General features: G+C 36.1%; 1 protein-coding gene across 1 annotated transcript; it reads right to left on the bottom strand.

Annotated features, from left to right (window-relative positions):
- Window positions 1–1,111: 1,111 nt before the first annotated feature.
- On the bottom strand, window positions 1,112–13,375 carry LOC137927606 (nuclear factor NF-kappa-B p110 subunit-like). The gene is given in 13 exon segments (XM_068771363.1): window positions 1,112–1,196; window positions 1,702–1,831; window positions 1,834–1,944; window positions 3,125–3,174; window positions 3,340–3,494; window positions 3,564–3,675; window positions 5,548–5,652; window positions 6,522–6,642; window positions 8,026–8,143; window positions 8,955–9,100; window positions 9,654–9,796; window positions 10,859–10,971; window positions 13,362–13,375. Coding segments are annotated over 13 exon segments (1,368 nt in total). The 3' UTR covers window positions 1,112–1,146.
- Window positions 13,376–23,050: the final 9,675 nt, after the last annotated feature.

Raw genomic sequence — 23,050 nt, forward strand, 5'->3', positions numbered from 1 at the left:
AACAGATATGCCAAAATGGCAAAGGAACTGAAATTGTCTTCTTTTTTTTTATATGTATAAAGGAACACCATAACAGCTTCAAAGATTAAACCAATAAACCTACTTGTCTGATTTTTTGATCATAAATATTACCAATAAAACAATATTTAAAAGATAAAGATACGAAACTACTACAGATCTAGTTAAGCTTAATTTTATACATAAACATACAAAATACTTTAATATTCAATTCCATTCATCACACACCGTTGACTTGAACAAAACAATGAAGGATTCGAAGATTTTGTTTTAAACGACGCTTCCTAGTGAACACTGTAATTGCGTGAAAGTGTCAAGAACGGACTTGCACGAGGGCAACGCGTTGATTTGGTGCTTTGTTACGATCATCATTAACCAGTGTTACATTTCAATTAAATCGAAAATCGAAAAACCCAGCAACACGGGTGCTGAGATGCTATTTATCATAAGGAAACAATAATAAAAAAAATATAAAAATGATTACTTGGACATCTTTTAAAAGTGGTAGCCATGTGTAAACGCATCTTTACATTTCTTTACAGTTATAGACCTCCACTACTCGTGTACTTTCTATTTTTTACAATTTTCTATAAAAGTGCGTTTCAATTTAGTAAGTTTTGTTAACAATATAGAAAACAACTAAATAGATTATTTACATTTGTAAAAACACAACACTCATTAAAACAAATGTACAGATATAACAAAATGTAATCACAAATTAAAACTAAATTACCTTCAAAATAAACATTGTGTCTAATAGAAGTATTTTGAACATTAACTTTTTTATTAAAAGAAATGTTAGTAATTGAGTGACATACAATTGTTTCATTAAAACAAATACAGATTATCGTGTAAATGTTATTTTAATCGCTTATTGTACTACAAAACATTGTTCAGGATGTAACAAAGCCATTTTTATACTGTATTCATTTTCTTTATTTCCACTAGCGAAACAGCCGTGGTATGTTTAACATCACTTAATGGAATGACTCGAGATTAAAAACTTAAACACTGCATGAAATACTACCTTATTTACTGATCAACTTTTAATGTGGCAACTAAATGGATTACTTTACTGTACTTATCATAGTGAGATCTGAATAGTGACTAATATCGGTGATATATTAATCATAATATTACCCCATCTGTTACGCTGTCGCCACATGATTTGAAGTATTCTGAAAATAAAAAAAAAATATTTAACACTAATTTTTAGTTACTTATGTTTCTGGTAGTAAGTGATTTATAAGTTTGACAACATATATTTAACATATAAAACATTGGAGTAAGAAAATAACGCTTTGTTATATTGAATAAATATTTTTTTAGTAAAATAAAAATCAATAATATAATTAAAGCACCTCGAAGTTTAGTGCGCACCGCTCGTCCACCGGCGACCACAAGGCGGTGGACGCCGGTGGACGCCGAGCGGCGAGGCCGTCCGCGGGGTGGACCGACAACACAGTGACGGTAGAAACAAGTCGCTGGACGCGGGCAGCGCGAGACCGGTCACAGCGGCCTCGCTTGCAGCGGACCTCCATCGGCTGACGTGATGATCAACTAACGTTAAAAGAACCAACGATCTGCGGCGAATTCATATCCACGTTCTGAATTCACCAATCTATTACATCGCGCCCGACTCTACTATCAATTTTAAATTAAAATCACAAAAAACCTGCTCACCTGTACGATCGGCTTCATAGAACTGCTTTTCCTCCTCTATACAAATATTGGAATTATGTTTGAGCAAGCGTTCGATTTCCCACGAGTTGAAATGCAACACCGGAGGCGCCGGAACATTCGGCTGCCCCAGCATCGGATTCTTATTGAAATGCTGGTCGACATTTTGTTTGGGCGTGCGTGCGTGTAAGGCACAGCTTCCGCCGTCGGGAAATCATTCGACGCGGGCGCTGCAGGCCGAGGTACCTAAGAGCATTATTATAGAAAAGGTGATTGGTTGTACTTGTAAGAGTTTTGAAACGGTGAATGTATACAGTGATATAGTCTGTCAATTATTGTATGGAAAACCCCATCCAAAATTCGAGCTTTCAAAAACGACAAAATAGACATACTAAATATTAAAATTATTAAATGTTTACTATATAGAGGTTATTGATCTGTCGGTTTCCAATGGCAAATAATATATTGCATCAGATTCCAGATTTGAGCCCTAGGCCAGCTTTTGGACGTATTCTTCTCAATTGTTCAGGTCAGAGAGCTACTGAACCTTCCAATGTCTTCAGAGAGCACTACTACCCGAATATAAGTAAGAACTCTATCAATGAAAATAATTCCTTCCGAGTTTAAGTTAAAACTCTATCAGTGAGGAGCGATTTCCTCCGAGTCCAAAATAGAAGTAAAACAAATCATCATCCGATCCCTATTGTTAGTTTGTTCTCGAACAGTTAGTCGGATATTCACACAATCTTCCAGACTGATGAACAGAGGTCTAAGGAACGCATGTCCTCCTGCTTGGCTTGCCTTTTGATCTCCAGTAGGTTTTAATTAATTTATTTCTCAAATAACTACAGGTATACTGAATGGACTGAGCTCTTTCATGACTTGGTCGTCTGATAAGAGTGCCTTCTGAAAAATTATTCAAAAATAGGTCATTGTTAAACTATGTTATTTGTGCAACACATGCATAAATAAACAACAAATTTAAAATCGGTGTAGAATGTAATCTATTCGAATTATTGAATATTCGAGAATGTTTAACAGACCATTGTATACTTCTGTGGCCCTAATTTGAAAAAAAAGAACAGAATGTGAATCGTTAAGCACGAGCACAAGCAGGCAGGTAGTATTTAATTTAATAATTTCGTTAAAGCAAGACGTCATTTCTTACGAAGGGAAACATAATAAATAGTAAAAAAAACACGCGCCACACAAACTACAAAGTAAATTTTAAACACCTATCACTATGAAACATTATAAATCAATAAAAACTATGAGGCGCGCTGGGATTAAGCCTTGCGATGAACCTAATACTAAATTATTTAGTGTAAGGAATCGTTGTGCGTTATTTGTTTATATTGGCACAAGTCTGTGGGTGAAGCAATTTGTATAATGTAATGTAATAATAAAGCAACACAAACATACTTACACGCATGATTTGCAAAGGTACTGGCAAATCGCTTAGGCCATTTATTGGACCTGAAATAAGAAAACATACAATAAATTACACTTGGAGAAATTTTTTATGAATAAATTATATAAAAAATCCTCTTGATGATGTACTTTTATGTGTAAATTCTTAAAAAATACGTAAATTTAGACAGCAGTTTAGCAATTAAAAAAAATATACTTTTTGATAGTTACCTCCAGAATTGCTGTTGAGAGATGAATAAGAAGAGTTGGCCGTCCGTTTGTTTGGCACAGGGTTGACGTGGTCCGCTTTGTAGGTAAATGGCTCCAGCTCCACGACCACTTCGACCGACGCTGTCTGTTGATTTCGGTACGGGGGGGGGGGGTTCCTGAAAATTTAAACATTTATAAACTCAGTTGTCTAACTCATCATTCTATTAATATAAGGGTATACGTACCTGAACACGATACCGTACTGATGATGAACATCGGTGTGATCGAAGCGAGCATTCGCCGACCAACATTCTTCCCCACTCTCCGAAAACTCATAAAAACGAACTTGAATATTTTCTGCAAAAAAAAATCAATTGATTCTACCTTCCGGTATCAGAAATGAATGAAGGGCCAAAAGGTTCTCGGATGCCGGCCACAAACTGGTAGATGCGACAACACGATTCAAAAGTTAGGAGCGCTATATTACAAACACAATGTCTCTTATAACCTCAACAAGAGCTCTTGCGACGAGTGGTTTGGAAGTGCGTTTCAGGACAGTTCCTGGCAACCGTTAGAGGTTTGTTCCCGGCCAACTACAAGCACGAGCGGTGCCGGGCACTCGTGCGACACAAACAACGAGTGATGTACAAACATTACAAGTCGACGTTACGCGGACGGCTCTCGTCGCCTACACAACGCTCCTGTACAAGGCACGCATACAAGGCTCCTATACAAGGCACGCATACAAGGCTCCTATACAAGGCACGCATACAAGGCTCCTATACAAGGCACGCATACAAGGCTCCTATACAAGGCACGCATACAAGGCATACATAACGAGCTCTAAGTAACGTAAGTTTAGTAATCAAGATAGATAATAACAAGCGCTAGCTCAGCGGTAGAGAACTGACTTCGGTCGTGGGTTCCATCTTATATAACAACGCTGTGCATTCATTATATAGGATTGCCGCTGCTCATAAAAACAATTTGCCGACGAAACAACATCGCCTGCGTACCGTAATATCAAACAGCGAAATAGCGATGGCCACCCCGCGCGCCGAGCGAGGCGGTCACGGTATATCTCTCCATATCTCTCTGAACGAGGACTGTGCCTTGCAGCGGGCTGCGGGCCGACCACGAGGCAATGACAATAATGAATGAAGTGCGGATAGGCATTTAGCCTGATGTAAAATGCCGTAAATAATACAAACGTAGATATGTATTTACATATCTAAAATAAAAAGCGAAGCATAAAGTAACCATCAAAATGATCGACAATCTAACTGCACGCGAGTCGAAAGGTCTTTGCCGATCAACGGTAGAGGTGCAAACAAGTGTGACATTTAAATATAAACAAGTACACGTTGAACCGTGTACATCAGCAACACCAACATACAATGTAACATATAATATCAACAATCGAACTGTGAAAGTAAAAATCGACACCGGAGGACGAGCGACGTGCCAGGGGCCGAACGAGCGTGCGAACGAGCGCGCGAACGAGCGTGCGAACGAGCGCGCGAACGAGCGTGCGAACGAGCGCGCGAACGAGCGCGCGAACGAGCATGCAAACGAGCGCGCGAACGAGCGCGCGAACGAGCATGCAAACGAGCGCGCGAACGAGCGTGCGAACGAGCGCGCGAACGAGCGTGCGAACGAGCGCGCGAACGAGCGCGCGAACGAGCGCGCGAACGAGCATGCAAACGAGCGCGCGAACGAGCGCGCGAACGAGCATGCAAATGAGCGCGCGAACGAGCGCGCGAACGAGCATGCAAATGAGCGCGCGAACGAGCGCGCGAACGAGCATGCAAATGAGCGCGCGAACGAGCGTGCGAACGAGCGCGCGAACGAGCGTGCGAACGAGCGCGCGAACGAGCGCGCGAACGAGCATGCAAACGAGCGCGCGAACGAGCGCGCGAACGAGCATGCAAATGAGCGCGCGAACGAGCGCGCGAACGAGCGCGCGAACGAGCGTGCGAACGAGCGCGCGAACGAGCAGTGGACATCCCCTACGTCTGAAATGACGCTGACAATTTGATTAAACTAAATTTCATTTAAAACATTTCAAAGTCAGTTTTATTAAGCACGTATCGAGAAACAATCTTTAAAATACCAATTTCTTTGACACAACACATCTTTCAGGGAGTTTTTGAGTCATAAATAAACAGTATTAGTAGTTTTGTATAAAAAGAATAAAACTGCAAATAAGCAAATATAAAAAACACATACTTTTATTAACTCTCTCGACGAATATGAACACATCGTCGTCCCCTTGCGGGCGACCGAAGCACTTGCTCATTCGACAAATTTTTAAGTCATTAGTCGCAGCGCTTTCTGAAATCATAATAACAAGTATTAAAACACTTATTAAAAGTGAACTATTTATACAACTCAGTAAATTAAGATTACACAACTATCAATATTGTTAAACTATTATTGTTCATTACAATGTATGCTATTAAAACAAAATCTATTCTTTCTATGAACACTAATTTGTTTGTTGCGGCCCGTTTAAAGTTGGGCGTTGTTTACATTTGTACGACACATGCGTCTGCGCGGGCGACTCAGAGGAAGTAATGAAATGATGAACATTCGGTTGATTATGTGTCATCTATAAAACCGTTAACGGTTGAATGTGCAGGTTGGGTACAGCCTAAACAAAAATCAATGCCTTCAAATATAATAAACGACATATTGCTAATATAGGAAAAGGATTTTCAAAATTTGACTTCTTAATATTAAAATCGATCACTTACCATTTGCCCCTGCAGACTTTGAATAGAAAAATTAAATTCACATAACATTGTTCCGAGTGATCACTTTATCTGCGGCGATTGGAAACAGGGGTTTATACTCTCCAAATTAAATTTGCGGCAAATTTCCTTTGATTTGTGTCACAGAACCGCGCCCAATCTCGTTTACAACTACAAGTACTTACATGAGCACAAAGAGTCAAACTACACGCGTTTGAATTGCTGTCGATTTGTTGACATTTTGACATTACCAGGAGGCGTGGCGGCGTGTCCACGGGCGCGGGGCCCACGCACTTAGCCGCAGGCATTGCCGCGACTTGGGATGAGGAACCTTTGTATTACAAGTACAACGAGTGTCTGCATTCTTCTTCCAGCACAACGATCCATAATGATTTCACCCGCGTAAGCATCACTTCCATAAAAATGCAGAATTCCTTCCAAAATACTCACTCATGTTGTATATGGGCTCGGAGAATATCGGTGGGCAAATCTCCTCGTCCGTCCAAATGTCGTGCGCGCTAAACGTAAGGCGCACAATGTTTGTTGCAATGTCGTGGCAGCGCGATCGAAGCTAAGAGCATAAACAAGTAACTAACAACAAACCGCAGTCGCCGCAGTCGCCGCAGTCGCCGCAGACGCACTGTTCAACTAATGCAACGCTCTTCAAATATTATTTTGTTAACAGGCTCAAACGTGTCGGACGGAGTGTGCTACACGAACGCTCGCGAACCTAAACCCAACTGATGCCAACTGATGCAAACTAATGCCAACTAATCAAAACAATAGAGTGGTTTCAAACAACTTGCGATGACGAGACGCCGCCATTCCTCATGTTCCAGCTGTTACACTATTACACTCTACCTATTTATTTGTAATAAATTGTACAAGTTTTATTTTCGATCTATTATTTTTGCAGTTTATATAAATTAATTATATTTGAACTTAATAAAGCTGCCCAAATTGCATTTGCAGGATCAGCTGGTGTATTCGCGGGCAGTGGAGGCAGGAGGAACAGGCTCTTTTAAGGAAACGAAGCTCAAGGACTCCCAGGCGAACCTAGGCTCGGCCGCTATATACTACTATTTCAACAACCTATGTTATTGGCCTTTTATTTTCAGAATTTAAAAGAAATAAAATCGTAAATATATATATATATATTCGTATTTGAATTGAAATGAATATGATATGTAGCGGTGTACAATGGTTCGGATATGAAACATTATAACGTCTTATAATTTGTCTCGTGAACAAGCAACGTTTAATTTTATTCAAATGTAACACTTAACTTCTTAAAAACCAATTCAAGGTAAGAACTATTTTAAAAAAAACCACATTTGATATTAGACACAAAAAAGATGCATATTTCTTTAACAACGGTCAGCATGCGCATCGACTGAAACTAGGCACCATATTTTAAAAAGGCTGTATTGTGTAACAATATAACATGAGAAACGTGCATGATTATGTCACAGACAACATAAAATATAAAGTACAGGACTATATCATTCAAACTTATAATAATATATGTTTAATAGCTGTCACATCCGTTTTTGCGTCCGGACGATTAAACTCGGAATGTTGAGTTAACCAATCTATAATTTCTATAACTTTTATTATTGATGCAAAATCTCACGCGTAATTGAATTGTAAAAATTATACAAGTGACCTGCCTTAACCTAATCTAGCGTTATTTATCAACTACCTTAAATTATGCTTAAACATATTTCAACAATAATATTAAAACAGAAATAAGTTATAACTAATTATAATAATGAGTGAAAAGGTGTTAAAGGACTATCAAATAAGATTGTTTATCAAACACCAAGTCTGATTATGATATCGGACTAAAGTTGTTAAAGTGATAAATGTGAAAATTGTTACACTCCAAAGTCACTTAATTGTGATATGTTCAAACATTTGCAACATTTGTTAAATGTTCAGCAATTTTACTGACACTGGTCTCACCGCTCCCTCGCAGTCCGAAGCATTTTTTCATTTTACTTTCATGCTTTTCAAACAATAGTTGCGGGACATCCTTCTTCGCCGTGTGCATTATAGCTATCCCTGGGAATCTAACATAATCAAAATATAAATAATATTAATATGTAACAAGCGAAGCCAACAAAAACTATTCTGTGAGGATAAGGATTTGATACGCCACGATACGCATCAATAGGCACCATTTAATCAAGAATATAACGTGTTATATAATTAATGTATTGCAAGAACACCTAATTTCCACAACAATTTAACTATAACAGTACTAGGGACAGTAACAATTTTGAAGCTGTTAATATGTTATGTTTACTAGAGACTGAGCATGGTTTTGAATTTTAACTATGGACCGATCAATTTTGACCATCTAAAATCCCTGAATGATTTAAGAAAAAAATCTACAATCGACTTGTTATAAGTGATTTCTCGCTTCAAGTCTCATTGGCAATCTCACGGTCGCTCACCAGGCCACGGAATAGGCTATGTTCCAGATGTCTCTATGACATCAAATCAGAAATGAAAAGATCCATAAACAAATGAAATAACCTAAATATCCCCATGGAGTAGCTAGTTTAAGTGGCAGTGACCAGGTCACATAGCACGCATAACAGATGTCCTCTGGGACCTTAAATTTTGAAATAGTGACAATGGACCGTCGAGTGCAACTTTTGAGGTCTACTTACAAAGTGGACAAACAATCTTAGGTTCATCGGAAGATGCTGGATGCTGGCAACTTCGTGCCACTCTTATTGGAAATCTACAGAGTACAGCTACATTCAGCGGTGGATTTCCGATTAACGTTACTGTGGTCATGGTATATCACTTTTAAATAGGTCTGTGCCCTGAAAGGCATCCATGTAGTTTTAAATCAGTTTAAAATTTACCAACCCAACTTTAAAGCTGCCATGCTCTGGAACCTTTGCACTGACATCTCTGTTTTGGTCATGATCCAACAACATGTGTGGATGTTCATCAAAAATATTATGCTGTGCTAATCTGCATCTAATCCACGCTTGTCCAGAATAATTCAATAACTAAAAATAATTATATAATTATTTTCTAGCAAGAAATACATACTTTACATATATAAAATTATTTCTGCTGAACAATATATCAAAAATGGAAAGTGAATAGAGAAAATATTACTACTTGTGTGAATTTTCATTTGTCTGTTTTTATAACATTGCTATCTTTTCATTGATTACATCCTATATTTTGCATGCTAATCATTCAATATCCCTTTTCTTGTTCATTGATATAATATACAATGTAAATATTGTTCTATTGAAATTGTATATTATACAATGTAAATAGAACAATATTGAATGTAAGTTTGGAAGCAGTGTTATGTGTTGCTACTAGTAAATTTGAGCCAAATATAAAAAAGATTGTAAGCACTACGCAGTGCCACACTCCAAATGAATAAATTCTTTTTCAATTTTAATAAATTATTATGAATTCTTTATTGTCTTTAATTACCTATACTTGGGCTAAACTGTCCAAGATAAAAAAAAACTGGCGATAGGATTTGCTGTGGACACAGTTAAATGAATATCTAACACCAAATTAAGTATTGTAATTAATCACCTCAACAGCTGGATGTGTTTTTGTTTTGTTTGAACCAGAATTCTTCCCCAATAAACAACCATGTGTTCCAAGCATTTCACTTCTGTATCGAAATCTAAAATGATTCTGTGGTTGTTCAACAATTCGAAGATAAGGTTGTTTTCCTACAATCAAAATCACAAAAGTTAAAACTCACAGTTCTTAATTTACTTTTACTACTAAAGATAAAATATACTATTCCCAAACTGCTTCCGCCTGGACTTACTGGAAATCTGTGGCAAAAGCCTATATCCAGCAGTGGACGTGCTACGGCTGAAATGATGATGATATTCCTTTACGGTACAATTATTGAACATTTCATCTTGGGCTAATTATACCACTATTTGATAAAATCCACAAAGAATTGCCTTTTCTTTCAACTCATAGATTTTCAACACATAGATTAAAAAAAAATTACTAATTTCTTCAAATATGTCAACATTGTCTGTGAGGTATACATTATCTGCTCTACCAAGTAGACTAGCAACATAGTAAGAAAAGTTATTGGATGCAAACAGTGAAAGACTTGTGTTTGTGGTAATCTTTGCATGGGCATCAACCAGCTGACAAAATGATTATGATCATCTGTTGGGTTTAGTTCATCAGTTCCAGACAATCAATACCATTATGTAGGAAATAAAACAAAACAATTATACCTAAAACATCTTAAGAATTTTAAATTTGAAACACCAAATCATGTTCACAAGTGGCGATTATTTTATTTGTCCATTTAGTGCTGTAATAGAAATTAAAAAAAAATTATATATACAACTTTGAAATTTGCAGGTTGAAGGGAAACGAAGTGCACAGCAGTTTGTGTATATATACTTAATGGGACACAACTAGAGAATTAAACAAGTGATTAAAAGTTAAAAGATACCAAACACTGCAGGTTTGTGTAGTATCTCTGATGCGAATTTATAGTAATATTACGAATAAGAATAGTTGGAAAAACAACTTTTCACCTTCGCTTTCGCCTAAGAGGTGACAAGCTAGATAAAAATATATACTGAATACGCAGTATTCATTATACTTTAAGACATAGGACTCGCATTATTTTCTAAATTCTGATATATAACTTCCAAAAACTTGTAAATGCGTAGCATATGACTTTTATGATGAAAAATGATTTTAAGACGAAATGAAGTTTATACTGCAGAATTTCTGTTAAACAATAATAAACTTACCGCCATCGTTAATAGATGAAGTATCAGCACACGATAGCACAGTTAAGAAGTTAGCCAACTGCGGAACTTGTTGAGATGGTGAACTATATGGTGAATCTGATTGCGAAAATTTGCTTTATTTTTCGCAATCAAATTCGCCATATATTTTTTTTTTTTTTTGGCTTTAGATTGGAAGATTCCCCGGTGTCAGGATCACTTGCGGACATTTTGTCAATATAATAAATGCACTATAAATCTTTAACACAATTTTCCTTGATCACAACAGAATTTAGCACAACTAAATATTCTTAATCTTGTGAAATACAAAAAGAATGCAATGGTTAATAGCTGTTAATCGGTAAAATTAAACTATGAATGTGGATTAGGGATATTCACTTATGTTCGATTGTTAATTTACTCGATGTTTCCATACGATATATCGATATGAATCGATGTTTTGACAAATATTGTTTTCATTCGATATATCGACATATTTTAAAAATATCGGATCGATTAAAAAATTAATAATAATATTCGGATAATATTCGGCTAGATTACAAATTTTTCGTTTTTAATTGCCAAGATAGCTTATGCATTAAATTAATTTTCATCTGAAATTTTCTACATCGATACAAGGACCAACTTACACTGCGGTCAACCCAAAATATAACGAAAGAACGTGTAGAAGAAACAGTTGAAGAATTTAAAGAGTATTTCCAAAATTAAATTAATTAACAAGTTTTACTAACAATACTTAGTTATTTTTTTGATTTAAGTTTTAATTAGATAATGAAAATAATACAATTATTTTGTTTTTATTTTTTTAAAGAAAGTGACAGAGACTGAGTTAATCCATAAAATCACGTAAAAGTCAGAAAATCTTCAGTCAACTTTACCGTACATTAAGTTAATTAATACATACAAAAAAATAGTCTCGATACCATGTAGGTGCTTTTACTACTCACATGTAGGATAAAGTAGAAATTAGAATAAATTCACAAGTGCACGCATTTGTTCAAATTATTAAATATTGAACAGCGGGTAAAGTTGCCAAAAACTTGTTAACTTTAAGCAAACTATGATTTTGAACTTAACAATCGATCCATTAGTTATTTTGTAGAATTTTACTGATTAATATGTAATAATATGTCCAGTTCAACAGATTATGCAATGATGGAAAAGATAACTCATGCCTTGTTTCGACAGTTTCATAAAATATTGAAAAACATGGTATAGTTGCCACAGTTGACGTACTTATTACATTTTTGTGTGGAAGTACCCGTGATTAACAATGTAAGTTGGTCAAAAGTACTACACTTAGAAAACATTTTAATAACAGAAAATAAATCTTTCACGCACCAGCGATTACCACGTAACTACTTATAAGTACTTTATGCAAAACTATACACAAAAAAGATGTCTCAATAGAAGCCAAGCCTCTTGTATACAGCACAATAGCACTTAGGTTCTCATCGATCAAATAATATACAACACAATTTTATATCAATTAAAATATACTGTACGTGCTAAATGTTTTTGTCAATTATACGCTAAGACAGTGATTCCCAAAGTGGTCTATATCGACCCCTAGGGGTCTATGACAACCTGCAAGCGGTCTACGTCAGCGAAAAAAAATTTGGGGGTCCATGAAATGAAAATGGGGGTCCACGATAGTTGATCTCAACACATACACTGATAGTACCTATTTACTTACATCATACTATCTTATAATATCAAAACATTTACATTATTTATAAAAGTACCTATGAAGTAAAAAATTATTAATATGTTACGTATATTTTACATAACAGATACAAAATTTTATTTTGAGTAGTTTTAATTTAAATTTAATTAATAAATGTATAAATTAACATGTGTTTTTACTTTAAGTTTTTAACACAATTTCATTACAGTTAGAAATTTACAGGAAATCAATATCAGGTAAGTAGGGAGTCTACTCAACACGGAAAAACGTGGCAAGGGGTCTACGACACAAAACAGTTTGGGGAACTCTGCGCTAAGATCTCTATCTCACCTGATGCTAAGTGATGACGACCAGGTCTACGATATTACGCGCTTGCTTATAAAGAATCTTTCCACTCTTGACTTGAAGAATCGAGCTAGTTATAGTTGGACACGTAAGTAGTTCTATACCTTGTTGCTATTCGCTCTATAAAAGTCTTATTTTTAATTTTTAAATATTATTTTTACAATTTTCTCGTGCGTTTGTCAAAAACATTGGTAGATGATTTGACGAGAACATTTTAAATACCCGATAGATTTTTGTATGATTTCCCAAATATTCGGCAAAATTCTCAGTTTTCTGTTGTCATCCCAGTTTAACAAGATGATGCAAGACTGTCGGGGAAATACCGACTACACCAATATAAATGATTCACAAAAAGTTCCCAAGTGTATGACAATAACAGCACGTTTGATACTTAGTGAACAAACTAAACGTAACTGATTCTTTAGATTAATCATGTTTTAACTACAAAAAAGGGCATTTATAAGTAATAAATACCTTCCTATTTGCATCCTACTTTATAAAAAATATTTTTACAATAATACGTTTTAATATCATAAATGTAAAATATTAGAAGTTGTAAATCTATACATAACTAAAGCTCTTTATTCGCGGGATACATGTTCCATAAATACACCGCCAATATAGAAACCATGAATACGGAATGGTAATGTATATGGAATTATAGGGAATACGTTCCTAAGTGACAAAATAAAAACGCACAAATATATAAGGCTTAAACAATGGTTTGACGAATTTTGTAATTTTCTCTTGCTTGGCAGTTTTTAAAAGCTGCTTCAATTTAGATTAATACGCAGCAGTCGTATTAGCAATTTGCCTCTTAAAGACAAGACTTCGCTCCGTAGACGGATCTATGTTCGTAAGAAAATCGCAAAGCTCATTATCCATTCATTAACATTCACTAAGTTTTTCAAATTAAATGTCACGTTTCCAACGATTCTTGAAGTCTCTTCTGCGACGGGCTGTGAATTTAACATTTAGAAATATTCCCTTCGCTATGTAGAGTTGAGAGATTTTACGAAATCCCTCCGCAAAGAGGTGTGAGAGACATTAATTATGTTCGCGAAGCGGCCGGTGCACAGCTGGTATTAAATGAGCACATCTATTAGGATTCACTAGAAAATTGGGTATAGGTACCCATTATTATGGTCAGACTACAAATATCTGACTTGTGCATGTACCTATTCAAAATTGCATTTAGAGCCTTTGTATAAATAGAAATCCTTCATATAATTAGCAGTCTTTGGAAGTGGTATTTCTATCTTTCCAAATGTCAGGGTTTTTTTTTTGCGAAAAAAGTCACGGTTTCCGGGAAGATTAGATTTGAGGTTCATTTAAAAATACATTTGCACGAAATGAACTAATTTGATTGTGGATCGTTCTTGAGGATGAGTGTTTTTGTTTTTTTCCATATTTCAATGTTTAGTGAACTTTGTCAAAATGTATTCATTCAAACTGGTGTTCCTTATTGTATAATGGCGATTTAATTATCCACAGCCCATTTGGTCAATTGGCTGAGAAAGTTTGAATGATCTAAAACATTGTTTTGCTCAATATGTTGTCCCAGCCAGTACTTATCAACCTACAGTTATTGGTTTTGTGATGAGGTTTTGGTTTCTATGACATAGACTTCATTTTTCTTGTGAAATTTGTTATTGTATTCAGGTATTTTATAAACCAAAGATTTTTGTTTTATATATATACAGGTTGATTGGTGGATGTAAAAGTTTAAAATAGATGTTTTTAACCGCATAAGGTGATCATCATTTTATTTTTCTACTGAAATGCGAGAGGCCAATGTTGTCGGTGTCGGTACTAAATCTGCTGCGACAGATGGTTAACAAGAGTTCAAATTCAATTCGGTAGGAATTCTAGTTTGGTAAACGGTTTTTGTACTGTTTTATCATTATAACACTTATTATTCCTGAAACTTCTGATTTATAGATAGGATGTACCATACATGAGCTTCTATTAAAGTGAACATGTTACATAATTGTTTCCAGGAGTTTAGCGGTAGTAGGTAAAATAGGGGGAAAATGACCATAAGGTTTTTAAGGATTTGAAACACTATGTTTAGTGTAGTTTTAGGGTCTTTTAATTTCAGTTGCATATAATAAAAATACATATGTGCTTAAAAATGTTACCACTGTTTTTAATGTGAATGCTACCTATTTTTAAGTTAGTTACATAAAATGAATGGAATCAAATAGCAAACCTCTTTCTCTATACCTCCATGCATTTTCAATGGCATGCAAGGCCAAATTATAGATGCAATTTTGAAGTTCATTAAAAATGAAAGTATTTTTTTAATCAACTTAAATGTCTAATGTCCATAAAATATACTGATTTCTGACAGCTGTTCAAGCCACTAATCGAGATCTTTCTTATATTGAGCACTGGTTCTCATGCTAATCTCTGTTTCATTACAATTATACTATATGTACCACTGAAGCAACTGCTGCAGTTTGTGTTGGAACTCATTGTTCATTTGTTTTGTGAGATAAGGTTAATTTAAATCTTTATATAAATAATATTTAGCACAACATGATGATTTCCCATATTTATTAAAAGACGTATAATAAAATTTCAAGCACTTCATCTTACCTCTGAATTCTATAGGAATGTTTCTTAAACATATATTTTCATAAAATTTTGTATAAAATGAAACTTTCAGGGATATGTCCAACAAATTTAAAACTTTTGAAAAACACCTACGTCAAAAATTATACTTGTATATGTTTAGAAGTATCAAAATAGCACAAACAACATTTATTTATTAGTATAATGGAGAATTAAAGCTAATTTTTGAATCTCTAAGAAAAAATAGTTTAAGATTTTTTTTTAAATTATGTTGAACATCAAACTGACAAAATATATTTTGAGCAACAAATCTTATTACAACTGTTTTTTCATACACATTCATGGCTTGCTGCTTTAAGATAGAAATTCTTAATAAATCAATTATAACACATACAGAAAAGATATTTGGAAGACTGGTGTGAAATATCATTCAATTATCTATAATATAAAAATGAATCGCAAAATGCGTTGGTAAGCGCATAACTCAACAACGCCTGGACTAATTTGGCCAATTCTTTTTTTTTTTTAAATGTTCGTTGAAGTTTAAGAGTGGTTTTCGCAGCGACAAAAATTCGAATAATTGCCGCAGAAACCCTAAAAACAGCCTTTTTCTTTTTTCCATACAAACGTTTTATAACTATAAGGTAGAGTCAATTTGAGCTTTATTATTATGAAATAAAGTTCAATGTTGTCTAAGTGATGTAGGTGTGTTCCTATCGAGTCAATTAAAGTTCACTGTTGTCTAAGCAATGTAAACAACACCAACCTGTGCAACCTATCGAGTCAATTTGCACTTTATTATAGCTTCACAAAGTTCGAATTCAATCATATCTATCAAAACAGTCACAAAATGTACACAAATTGAAAATCAGTACTAATGATAGTACTGATTTTCAATTTGGTTGGATTCGCGATAATATTTCTTTTGTTTTAATTTAAGCTTCGCGATAATATTACTTTTGTTTTGTTTTAAATTAATTAATAAATATTCTTATTTTACGTTCATAAAACACTGTGGGTACGGCTTGAAGGATTTGACTCCAAGTCATATAAAATTGTCAATGTCAATTGTAATTTATCTTGGATTTTCTGTTATCTACCGAGTTTGTTTTTGTGTTTTGTGCAGTGTTTAGTTACCAATGATATTATAGATATGCCTCCTATAAGACGAAGAAATTTAGGTAGAAAAACCCGAAATGCTACTAACCAAGCTAATTACCGATCTAATCTTAGTGCACAAGAACGTATCGACCGAAATGAACGTGAAAGAATTCGGTTATCACAAACGCGTGAAGCGCGAACGCGACATTCAACTAATAATCGCGCAAGGTTGAATCGAGCTGCTTTCAGTTACGATGTGTCAGTTGACTACAGTAACTACCAATGTGTTGTTATTGGTTCTATGAACTCGGTTTGCTCACATTGTAAGGCATTGAAATACAAAAACGAAGTCTATGGGTTGTGTTGCGCAAATAGTGAAATCGATACCATTGGATCCACCACCAGAGTCATTGTACTCATTAGTTTCAGGAATAGGATCAGATTCCATACACTTTTTGACAAATATCCAACAACATAACAATTGCTTTCAAATGACTTCATTTGGGGCAACAAATGTAGTTCGGGAAAATTTTATGCCAACTTTTAAGGTATGCATTATAGTAGTTGATCATAATTATTTTAGTGAACAATATTTTCTGTCAAACAAGTTAGGATGTGTCATCACTTAGTCTTCATATTATTTAGTTTTTCAGTTTTAGTGACACTTGCATTATTTTGAAACCCAATATAATTATTTGATGATAGATATTAGTTACAACTAAATATTACATATTGAGGTATCTAAGGATATGAAATATTGTTTAGTGATTAGGAGACAGATATAATTTTCAGGAATAAATATTATTTAAGTTTAATCACTGATAGTCCATAAATCTATACCCCACATTGCTTATTTATTTTATTTTATCGTGTTTGGTACAAACATAATATTTTTCTTTTATTAACAGATACAAAGCCATATATATCACAGAGCAGGTACACTACTACCAGTGTCAGATAGCGACTAAAAATTCCTGCAAATTTTTATGGGCAATTCACCACAAGAAATTAATCTGAGCTGTGCGCATAACAATTTAGTAAAGAGGTCTATTGTAGAACAATTACAAACTTCATTTCATGAACACTATCAATTGATTATATTGTTTATATTGTTTAAAACTGCACTGGATCTGATGCCATCTGATAATCACAGAATTGTCATAAAAGCTGATAAAACACCTGCGGGTCAACATGCAAAACGTTTAAATGCACCAACTATTGATGAAGTTGCCATCGTTGTAGTTGGAGAAAACTTAGAATCCCGTGATATTGTTTTACATTGTAGGAATGATCAATTACAACGTATAAAGGAAACACATTGCTCATATGATGCACTACAATATCCCATTATATTTTGGCAAGGTGAAGATGGCTATGATTTCTCAATAAAAATGACAATTTCCAAATCCCATTACAGGTAATTAAAATATTATTTTAGGTATGGAAATAATATCTGTCACTATATTATGTATTTTAATTTTATATTTCAATGTTATTAAAACAAAATCTATTTACAGGTTCTGAAATCAACAAAAAAGTCAGTTCAATGAACTATTATTCATACCGCCTAATGATTTGGAAAAATGAAGACAATCACATATTAAAATGTCGGCGATTATATCACAAATATGTTGTTGACATGTATGTTAAAATTGAAACGGAGAGATTAACATTCATCAGGTTGAATCAGACCAAACTCCGATCTGAAGAGTATATTCATCTTCGAGATGCGATTAATATTCATGGAAATGCACAGAATGTTGGCTGGACGACTATTCTTCCAGCCAACTTATTCAATATACATATTTGAATGTATCCGATTGCAAAAAGATTTATCTTGTGAAAAAAAATATTAGTAATTTTTTTAATATTACAACTGCAAAGAAAAGTAAGGAGTAGTGTCGATATGATAAAAATGACTAAAGTTCCTCGCGAAGCCTCCGAGCATAAATTCGTATAACATATATATATGTCATAGTGCCCCGCCGCAAAAGGGTCAAGTATAATAAGAAGGTATATGCCGAGTGCCAAGATGTTGATATGTACGTTACATTCCGCCGCTACTGCGATGTGCATGTAGGGACTACATGTGTTCAGGCTAACCCAATAGATTAGACCTCTCGCGGACGAGGAACGGGACCCGCATACAACGCCTGACTGGTGTTGTTTAACAAAAAATTTTATATTAAAAATTATTTATTGCTAACGCAGGGTACGCTGTTTAGTACTCTTCTACCGGGCTGTACGCCGAGTAGTACTTCTCTAACGGACTGTACGCTGTGTAGTACTCTACATCCTACTCTACTGTACACGGAGCGTCGAAAACTTGTCATCGTATGTTGCTTAGTTATTTTTTAATACAAGGTGGGCCAAAAATTTTTGCAAATAGCAACACTTGATTTCTCCAAAACCGTGAGAGTAAGGGGCGCGCGGGTGGCGGGGAATTGTGCGTCGTTTAATGCAATTTTAGTCACGATGGAGCGCTTCACGGGACAACAGCGTGCTTTTTGCGTAAAACTATTTTACAAAAACAACGATTCCTACGTTACTGTACGACGCCTCTTTAGAGTTGAATACGGATTACAACGTGTAAGTGAGTGTCCAAGTGTTAATTTAATTAAAGCTTTGGTTAAGAAGTTCGAGCTAACGGGATCGACAGCGAATATTAAACAAACTGGGCGACCACGTTCAAGAAGAAGCGAAGAGAACATTCGAGAGGTTGAAATTTCTGTAAGGGACGATCCAGAATCATCTACGCGTAAGCGGTCGGCGGCTCTTGCTATACCAAGAACTAGTCTGCGTCGAATTTTGCATTTGGACCTTAAACTACACCCATATAAGCTTCAAATTGTACAGGAGATGAAACAAAACGATTACATTCAACGCAAGTTATTGGCTGACACTATACTGGAGCGATTCTCTAGCCTTGAGAATGTATTGTTTACGGACGAGGCCCATTTTCACATTAACGGTCACGTAAATAAACATAATTGTCGATATTAGAGCACGGAAAACCCTCGCCATAAACACCAAAAGCCTCTTCATTCACCAAAAACGACAGTGTGGGCTGCCATATCCGCAAAGGGCATAATCGGTCCATACTTCTTAGAAAATAATCAAAGAAATAACGTAACTGTGAACTCAGTGGAATACGTGAAGATGTTGCGAGAGTTTTTGACACCACAGTTGCATGAATTTGAAGGATACAACAGCCAGACTTGGATGCAACAAGATGGTGCAACATGCCATACCTCAAACGTGACTTTACCAGTGGTCGAAGAATTGTTTCCTAACAAATTGATTTCTCGCAGAGGTGATATCCCATGGCCTCCCAGAAGCCCGGACCTTACACCTTGCGATATTTTCTTGTGGGGATATCTGAAGCGTCGAGTATACCTTAATAAACCGACGACCATGTCCCAATTAAAAGAAAACATCCACGAGGAGACAGCCGCGATTCCTCGCAGCATGTGTCAGCGAGTTTTCCAAAGTTTACGTAGTCGATTACAGGAGTGCCAACGGCGAGACGGAGCACATCTCGACGATGTCATTTTTAAAAAATTAATTTTAATAAATGATAATTACGGTAAATAAATCATAAACAAAATAGCATTTGTACTTTTATTTCTACACATGTTTCAAAAGTGCAAACATTTATGGCCCACCCTATACATCTGTATTAAGGTCGGAATAGGTTGTTTTTTAAGTATTTACACCGAAATATAACAGGGATATGTCTTTTTTAATGATATATATAATTATTTCAAATGTCTTATTGTAATAAAACAACAATTGTCATTGATAAAAATTGGATTTAATTACGTAAAAAGTAAAATTGGCAGTCTTTATACTGATATATAATAGGTTGTCAAATATCTCCCTTCCGCCTTTTTGTCTTTTGAATTTCGCGGCCATGTACAAAGCGCTACAGAGCTCTATTAAAGCTATTTAAGCTATTTTAAAGTTTTCCTTCGTTAAAGGCAAATCCGCTAGAGAAACGTTCCGTGAGATTAATGGTGTTTTGGGGGATGGTACTCTATCACTTCGAACCGCGGAGGAATGGTTTCGACGATTCAGAATCGGCGAAAACGACACCATGGATAAGTCAGCCGGCGGAAGACCTGTGACGACAAATACCGATCAAATCATGGACTACATCGAGTTAGACCGGCATGTGGCATCTCGTGACATCGCCCAGGAGATGGGAGTTAGTCACCAAACCATTTTAAACCATCTGCAGAAGGCTGGATACAAAAAAAGCTTGATGTTTGGGTGCCGCATGATTTGACGCAAAAAAACCTTCTGGACCGAATCAACGCCTGCGATATGCTGCTGAAACGGAACGAACACGACCCATTCTTGAAGCGGATGGTGACTGGCGACGAAAAATGGATCACATACGACAATATCAAGCGAAAACGGTCGTGGTCGAAGGCCGGTGAATCGTCCCAAACAGTGGCCAAGCCGGGATTGACGGCCAGGAAGGTTTTGCTGTGTGTTTGGTGGGATTGGAAGGGAATCATCCACTATGAGCTGCTCCCATATGGCCAGACGCTTAATTCTACCATCTACTGCGAACAACTGGACCGCTTGAAGCAGGCGATCGACCAGAAGCGTCCAGAATTGGCCAACAGTAAGGGTGTAGTGTTCCACCAGGACAACGCCAGACCACACACTTCGTTGATGACTCGTCAGAAGCTACGGGAGCTCGGATGGGAGGTTTTATCACATCCACCATATAGCCCGGACATAGCGCCAAGTGATTACCACCTGTTCCTGTCCATGGCGAACTCCCTTGGTGGTGTAAAGTTGAACTCAAAAGAGGTTTGTGAAAAGTGGCTGTCCGAGTTCTTTGCAAATAAGGAGGGGGGCTTCTACGAGGGAGGTATTATGAAGTTGTCGTCTAGATGGAAACAGATTATCGAACAAAACGGCGCATATTTGAACTAAATCCGATCACTGTAACACTTTTTATAAAGCATTGAATAAAGAGCAAAAAAGCGGAAGGGAGATATTTGACAACCTGTTATATGCCATAAGAACGAAAACAAGAATAGCGGTCAGCTGTCTAACTCGAGTTTCTGGAAGATGAGGTATGTCCATGTTAATATATACGTTTGACATAATTTTTTGGAAATCTTCTGTTCCGGTCATTGATTATTATTGTGACGAATTTCAAGCGAATAATGCTTAACTCGAAGGACAATGTCTTTAATATTTAAAACCTGTTTTGTTTCGGATCCTGGCAGAGTTGTACGTAGAAATCTTCTGATGGAATGTTCTCGAAGTTCCGCGGTTGACTCTATTTTTTTTTCGGAAGTTAAATTCAAGCCCAGTGTAATCAGTAGGATGGTGACATAAACTGCTTAGTAAGAAATGGACCAATATTTAGCCACTTCCGCACATGTGTGGAAACAGGGTGGACTTCCGCGAAGTAACGCCTGATTCCATTAAATATAAACTGCTCGACCGCGACTTAGGAAAATGCGGCGAGATGGGTGATAATTGAGACAAGAGCCGGCAGACACTCCCTCCGTCCCCCCGCGCATATATCCGAGGCGCGGTACAGCGTTTGCGGTAACATCATCGTAAAATAATTCATTTATTTTATCATCCTCCAGGCACCCGTGTCAAATAAGTCGTCTACAAGTAATTGTCGCGTTGTTTAATGAACCCATACATTATCCCAAACGGTACGAGCTGCGGACGCAGTCCACCCTCGTTCTTGTATAGTTTAGTCAGTTGTGTCGTCACCCGGCGTCACCTCGCAGTTAGTGATGTATGCAGTTGTTGTACATTGCGTTATACGAGTATATTGTAGTATTACTTACACTTACGTTCATTCCACATGGGCTGTAAGAAGCGCCGAGCTAGTGCTAGGTAACGGCGGGGGAACATTCCCGCGCGCACCCGACACCAGCGCCCTCTGGCATACGCTCACATATGGTTAACAGTTGATGTGGGTAGAATCATATTTGCGTTTTAAGACAAGCATGTCATTGTTTCACTTTTGTAATGCATTCAGTAAGCATCGTTGGATATAGAACATTCAATAATGCATTGTTATATTCTCTTTTGTACAGCTCAATTTAATAATATCTACAATCAGAATCAATACCCTTCTAAAATGATAAACTTGAAGCAACGATGGCTGCTAACAAGTAATGACCTAAGAGTCCATACCATCATTTTTTTTATGATCGCTTTCAAAAATGTCTTTTTTACAACTACAAGCGGCCGCTCTTATAAGATTTGTTAGAAGTTCCCTACTTCTCTTCGCATATGCGGACTCTGCTCTAAAATCAATACGATGTGCAGAGTCGAATCTTCCTGAAACCGGTAATGAAATTTTTCAACTACCCTCCATTTTATCATTCGCAAGTGCCAAATTATGTTTTCAATTGCATTGAGTTTTAGCTTTAGGCACATGCCAATCCCGCTGTTATTTGGAATCATTCAACTTTTGTTTTACACATTTTTGATTT

This window comes from Battus philenor, unplaced genomic scaffold (genome assembly GCF_028537555.1).
Source record: "Battus philenor isolate CCGP_79_NKW_IND1 unplaced genomic scaffold, ilBatPhil1.0.hap1 SCAF_35, whole genome shotgun sequence".
Taxonomy (NCBI): Eukaryota; Metazoa; Arthropoda; class Insecta; order Lepidoptera; family Papilionidae; genus Battus; species Battus philenor.